Source organism: Brassica napus, chromosome C1, assembly GCF_020379485.1.
Source record: "Brassica napus cultivar Da-Ae chromosome C1, Da-Ae, whole genome shotgun sequence".
Taxonomy (NCBI): Eukaryota; Viridiplantae; Streptophyta; class Magnoliopsida; order Brassicales; family Brassicaceae; genus Brassica; species Brassica napus.
The window spans coordinates 13,916,859-13,923,861 of NC_063444.1; the positions used below are offsets into that span (position 1 = coordinate 13,916,859).

At 42.0% G+C, this 7,003-nt stretch overlaps 1 protein-coding gene across 1 annotated transcript; it reads left to right on the plus strand.

Moving 5' to 3' along the window:
* Positions 1-214: 214 nt before the first annotated feature.
* LOC106346515 (AAA-ATPase At4g25835) lies at positions 215-2,624 on the plus strand. The gene has a single exon (XM_013785871.3). It carries the CDS (start codon positions 708-710, stop codon positions 2,256-2,258), a length of 1,551 nt encoding a protein of 516 aa, XP_013641325.1. The 5' UTR covers positions 215-707; the 3' UTR covers positions 2,259-2,624.
* Positions 2,625-7,003: the final 4,379 nt, after the last annotated feature.

Genomic DNA, 7,003 nt, shown 5'->3' on the forward strand with positions numbered 1-7,003 from the left:
AACCACAACCTCGAAATAGTTATAGCTTCACCCAGAAAGTCTTTGATTTAAGTTACATAGTCTTAATAAAAATAATATTTCTTTCCTTTTTATCCTGTCAAAACATATATTTCCTCTATAATGTTTCAAATTACTAGGAGTTTGACCAAATATCTTTGGGTATTTATAATTGACATTTCTTTTCTTTTTTAGCAACCCCAAATTCTGGCCTTCTTTTTTTTTTGTTGTTTGCTCCAAAAACTTATTTTTGTTCATATGAATTATGAACTCCCCACATTTTTCAAAGCCTTTTTTTTTTGTCTCTTTTAATATATTTTCTCTATAAAAGTCTTTAAAAAGTTTCCCAAAAAAGAAACGAAGAAGTTTGTCAAAGCAAAAAAAAGCTATCAAATTGTATGTGTATAAATTGAGAGAAACACCAACTTTGTTCTTCTCTCTCAGACGCATCACAACAAGCTTGATTATTACAAAAAGCTTCCTCCATTTTCTGAAAATTTCGCCCACAAAAAAGGAGAGGCTCGCTGTTGAAGAAAACTCTGTACAAAATCTCAGTTCATTGACTCGACAAATCAATCAAATCTCCCTCGTTTCTAAAAAAAAACCCATTTTTAATATTTTCTTCTCTCATTTTGATTGAGCCGTAAAGTTGTCACCTTTTCAACCTAAAAGCTCTCTGTTTCTCTCTTCTCTCTCTCTCTCAAAAAACAATGAAAGAGTATTGGACCTCTCTAGCTTCCCTTCTCGGCGTCCTAGCCTTCTGCCAAAGCCTCATGAACTCCGTATTCCCACCGGAGCTCCGTTACGCCTCCCTCAAACTCGTCAACCGATTCTTCCAACTCTTCTCCTCCTTCTGCTACTTCGACATAACGGAGATCGACGGCGTCAACACCAACGAGCTCTACAATGCCGTCCAGCTCTACCTCAGCTCCTCCTCCGTCTCCTCCTCCAACCGCCTCAGCCTCACGCGCGCCCTCAACTCCTCCTCCATCACCTTCGGCCTCTCCAACAACGACTCCATCTTCGACACCTTCAACTCCGCCACCGTCCTCTGGGAGCACATCGTCACGCAGAGACAGACCCAGACCTTCGCGTGGCGCCCAATGCCCGAGGAGAAGCGCGGCTTCACGCTCCGCATCAAGAAGAAAGACAAGAGCTTGATCCTCGACTCTTACCTGGATCACATCGTGGAGAAGGCCGACGAGATTCGCCGGAGGAATCAAGATCGGCTTCTTTACACGAACTCGCGAGGCGGCGGCGGGGGTTTGGATTCGAGAGGTCTCCCTTGGGAGTCTGTTCCCTTTAAGCACCCGAGCACGTTCGAGACTCTCGCTATGGATCCGGTTAAGAAGAGAGAGATCATGGAGGATCTCAAGGACTTCGCCGAGTGCCAGTCTTTTTACCGGAGAACCGGTCGGGCTTGGAAAAGAGGTTATTTGCTATACGGTCCACCAGGAACAGGGAAATCGAGCATGATCGCAGCCATGGCTAACTACCTCGGTTACGATATTTACGATCTCGAGCTCACGGAGGTGAAAAGCAACTCGGAGCTGAGGAAGCTGTTGATGAAGACGAGTTCCAAGTCGATAATTGTGATCGAGGATATCGATTGCTCCATTAATTTAACGAACCGGGGAAATAAATTTAATGAACCGGAGATGACGTTAACCGGGTCCGGTTTAGGAGATGAGTCCGTGAACGGGAACGGGAACGGGAACGGGAACGGGAACGGGAACGGGAACACGATAACGTTATCCGGGTTGTTGAACTTCACTGATGGGCTTTGGTCTTGTTGTGGAAGCGAGAGGATCTTCGTGTTCACGACGAATCATATCGAGAAGCTTGATCCCGCGTTGCTTAGAAGCGGGAGAATGGATATGCATGTGTACATGAGTTACTGCACGTTTCCTTCGCTGAAGATCTTGCTGAGGAATTACTTGGGGTACGAGGAAGGGGATCTGAGCGACGACGTTTTGAAGGAGCTTGAGGGAGTGGTGGAGAAGGCGGAGATCACGCCGGCTGATGTGAGCGAGGTTTTGATTAAGAATCGGAGGGATAAAGAGAGAGCTGTGAGGGAGCTTTTGGAGGATTTGAAAAGAAGGGCGGAGAGGAATGAGAATAAGGGGGAATCGAGGGGTCAAAATGGGAGTTTGACGGTGGCTGATGACGTGGAAGAGCAGGAGAAGAGGGCTTTGGACAGTCCTTATGCAGAAGAGGAGGAGGAGATTGAGGACAGCATTTGCAAGATTAGTGAAGATTAAAATGTTTTAATGTTTCATTGTTCTTGGGTTTTTCTAACACTCTATGTTTTACACAATGTGAAAGTTGTGTTCTTTCTCTTTTTTGGGTAGTCAACTTTTGGAAGTGAGCTAAAGTGAAAGGAGAAAAAGAGCTAGAGTTAGTTGAAAAGAGCCAATGGTGGTGTTGAGGATTTTGTATGTCGGGATTAGAAAATGCAAAGAGCATCATTGGATAAACCACTGGCGTATGATATGTATTGTTATAAACTATCATTGGTGTTTTGTCAAGTGGTATGTACTAGTAGTTATCATATTATTAGGTATGGGAGTTTGTACCTAATCTATTTATTTTAGTTGATTAAGAATCCCAAGATTAATTAATCTATATATGTCAGTGCAAACTTGTTTTGAGATTTGGATGTAGTAGGCTACTAGGTCAATCACAAATGATCCTATTCTCTCATCTGAGGAATGGTTTTCAAATCTGGTTTTGGTTTTGGTTTTGGTTGGACTTTGGATTTGAATTTGGTTTTCTAGTTTTCTAGTTTTTAGTTTCTTTGATTATTTTTTTTATTACGGGACAACAGGAATAATCGTCTCTTGAGTATGTCTAAAAGACCAAGATTCAAACTCTGATGCATTTAGTGGCTTGGGATGATAATTAGCCCAAATAATATCAAATTCTTAACCCAAAATAAGATCAAATTAATGTTTTATTGAATGGGTTTGAAAACTGATCACACCTGTGGAGTAAATGAACGATTATAAGTTATAACTTTATTACACAGTGGATATGTATGATATATAACGACGTGACCAACCATCCATTTATCAGTGACATCAGCGAGTAAAGCTCTACTTCACTTGAGTTACAAACATGTTATTCATATTTGTTGACATAACTTAAGCTTGAAGTTATCTTGTTGTTATCCTAATGAGATTAGGATTTGAATATCTTGATTTGTAGTTATCTAGTTAAGTTTATCCTAATGAGTCTAGGAAACTATGAGTTGTTATATAAGGAGCTATCATGATGTGATAGAACTTAACGTGTTGAGAGCTTTTAGTTTTTGAGACTTTCTAAAGGCGATAAAGAGTTCTTGAGTTTGAGATTATTGAGTTTGATTGTTGAGCTACGTTCATATCTTTGGTTTCAATAATTGGTATCAGAGCTTTAATATTGAAATCAAAAACGTTCGAGAAGAGAAGATAAACATGGCGGATCTGTCGATAACTCCTTTCAAATCTAAAGAGAATGGTTCCTCGGCAATCAAATGTCCGATGCTCACCACCACCAACTACACGGTTTGGAGTATGCGTATGAACGTTCTACTCAAAGTGCATAAGGTTTGGGAAGCAATCGATCCAGGTGGTGATGATGGAGACAAAAGCGATATGGCTCGAGCTTTCTTGTTTCAATCTATCCCTGAAAGTTTGGTTCTTCAAGTTGGTACTTTAGCAACAGCAAAGGAAGTTTGGGATGCGATTAAAGCAAGGAATGTAGGAGCTGATAGGGTACGAGAGGCAAGGTTACAGACGCTTATGGATGAGTTCAATAGGATGAAGATGAAGGACACAGAAACCATAGATGAGTTCTCTGGTAAAATTTCCGAGATATCCTCCAAATCAGCAGCATTAGGCGAGATTCTTGATGAACCAAAGCTGGTTAAGAAATTCCTCAGCAGTCTTCCAAAGAGGAAATACATACATATTGTAGCTGCGCTTGAGCAAGTGCTTGACCTCAACACTACAGGCTTTGAGGATATTGTGGGAAGGTTAAAGGCTTATGAAGAACGAGTTCAGGATGATGATCAACAAGATGATCAAGGGAAGCTTCTATATACTAATACTGATCCTAAAGGACAACAAGAAGGTTATGGCAGAGGAAGAGGCCAAGGTGGTCGCTATAACAACAGAGGACGTGGAAGAGGACGATATAACGGTCGAACTAACTGGAGACAAGCAGGTGATTGGACGCAAGGGAGAGATGCATCCAGAGTTGTTTGTTTCCGCTGTGATAAAACAGGGCATTACGTCTATGACTGTCCTGAACGAGTACTTAAGCTGCAGGAAGCTGAGAATGACAGCACACATGAGGCTGAAGATCTGATGGTTCATGAGCTGATCTATCTTAACGAAGAAAAGGTAGTACCAAGTAGGTTTGAGACCCAATCTGGTGCGGATAATATTTGGTACCTAGACAATGGAGCTAGCAGTCATATGACCGGGAATCGAAAATATTTCACAAGTCTGGATGAGTCTATTACTGGAAAGGTGCGCTTTGGAGATGACTCAAGGATTGACATCAGAGGCAAGGGGTCGATTTTGTTCATTACTAGAGACAGAAAGCGGAAGGTCTTGGCCGATGTGTATTATATACCAGAACTGAAGAGTAACATAATCAGTCTTGGTCAAGCAACAGAGTCTGGCTGTGAAGTTAAGATGAGAGATGAGTACCTAACACTCCGTGATCGAGAGGGAAACGTGTTACTTAAATCAGTAAGATCAAAAAATCGTTTATACAAGGTCACAATGGAGGTTGAAGGAACAGAGTGCCTCCAACTTGAGAAGGTTAGTGACTCGGCTCTATGGCACGGAAGGCTTGGACACGTTGGTGTGGATGTTATGAAGGTAATGATAAACAAGGAGATGATCACTGGTATACCAAAGATAAGTGTAGAGAAAGAAACGTGTGCCTCCTGTCTTATGGGAAAGCAAACAAAAGCATCTTTTCCTAAAGTTAGCCCCTACCGTGCCACAAAAGTTCTAGAGTTACTTCATGGTGATCTCTGTGGACCAATCTCACCATCAACAGCCGGAGGAAGAAAATATATTTTTGTTTTGATTGATGATCATTCAAGATACATGTGGTCAATTTTGCTGAGTGAAAAAAGTGAGACTCTTGAGCACTTCAAGAAGTTCAAGCAACTCGTTGAAAGAGAAACCGGAGCTACCATTCAAATATTACGTACTGACAGAGGTGGAGAGTTCATGTCTCGAGAGTTCAAAGAGTTTTGTGACACGCATGGGATTAAACGACATATGACCGCGCTATATTCTCCACAACAGAATGGCGTAGTTGAGAGACGCAACAGGACATTAATGGAGATGACCAGAAGTATCATGAAAGCTATGAATGTGCCACACTACTTATGGGGAGAAGCCGTGAGACACTCCACCTACCTGATCAATAGGGTCGCTACTCGAACGCTGAAGGATCAATGTCCATATGAGTGTCTCAAGAAGAAGAAGCCTAACATGGGGCACCTACGTATATTTGGTTGTGTATGTTATGCTAAACGTGACACTCATCTCCTTAAGAAGCTGGATGATAGGTCTAGAGAGCTAGTACATCTCGGGGTTGAACCAGGCACAAAGGCATACAGATTATATGATCCAAGGAGTCGCAAGATAGTAGTCAGTCGCGATGTTGTTTTTGATGAAAGCAAGGTTTGGAGTTGGGATAAAATTGAGAAGAAATCTTCTGGAGTAACGTGTGAGATCACGTTACCAACTCATACAGAGGTAACAGTCGCTGAATCTGAGACTGGAGATAGTGAAGCTGAACAAGATGAAGAAGATAGTGACAGTGGGGATGAGGAGAGCGATAGCCCAATACCTAGAAGATCAACAAGAGTTATCACACGGCCAGGTTACTTGGATGATTACGTCCTAAAACTAGAAGTGGACGAGACTGAGAGACTTCTTTTACTCATCAATGAGGAACCATGGGACTGGAACGAGGCGAAGCATGAGAAAGTTTGGAGAGAAGCTTGTGAAGATGAGATAGCTTCTATAAAGAAGAACAAGACATGGACACTGGTTGAGCTTCCTGCAGGATGTAAAGCTATTGGATTGAAGTGGGTCTTTAAATTAAAGCGCAATGCGGATGGAAGTATAAGTAAGTACAAAGCAAGACTTGTAGCTAAAGGCTACGTACAACGTCGTGGTATTGACTACGAAGAAGTGTTTGCCCCTGTCGCAAGGATAGAGACTGTCCGAGTTATCATTGCATTGGCGGCATCCAATGGATGGGAAGTTCACCATCTAGATGTGAAGACAGCATTCTTGCATGGAGATTTGGCTGAAGAAGTATATGTGTCTCAACCTGATGGTTTCAAGACAAGAGGAAGCGAAGATAAGGTGTACAAGCTTCATAAAGCTCTCTATGGTCTAAAACAGGCTCCAAGAGCTTGGAACATCAAACTGAAGTCAATTCTTAAAGAGTTAAACTTCAGTAAGTGTTCTAAGGAACCATCGCTTTTCAAGAAAAGAACGAATGGGCGTGAGTTGTTAGTTGCTGTTTACGTAGATGATCTTTTGGTAACTGGATCTTGCGTGGAGATCATACGATTTTTTAAAACAGAGATGGCGGCAAAATTTGAAATGACTGATCTTGGCAAGCTTACCTACTACTTAGGGATCGAAGTGGTCCAGTCTGAGCTTGGCATTGTTTTGAAGCAAGAACGATATGCGTTAAAAATCTTAGAAGAGGCAGGGATGAGTGAGTGTAATGCAGTCCAAATCCCGATGGACTCAGGCGTAAAACTATCTAAGGCAGAAGAAGAAGAAGACGTCAACGAGACAGAGTTTAGGAAGAACATTGGGTGTCTTAGGTATTTGATTCATACACGTCCTGATCTTGCCTACAGTGTAGGGGTTCTGAGCAGATATATGCATAATCCTAAGGTCTCACACTCAGTAGCGTTAAAGCAAGTGCTGAGGTCTCACACTCAGTAGCGTTAAAGCAAGTGCATAATCCTAAG

Bases quoted from the DNA above. Each gene is read 5' to 3' on its own strand.
- LOC106346515 (XM_013785871.3), top strand. From the start codon at position 708: ATGAAAGAGTATTGGACCTCTCTAGCTTCCCTTCTCGGCGTCCTAGCC.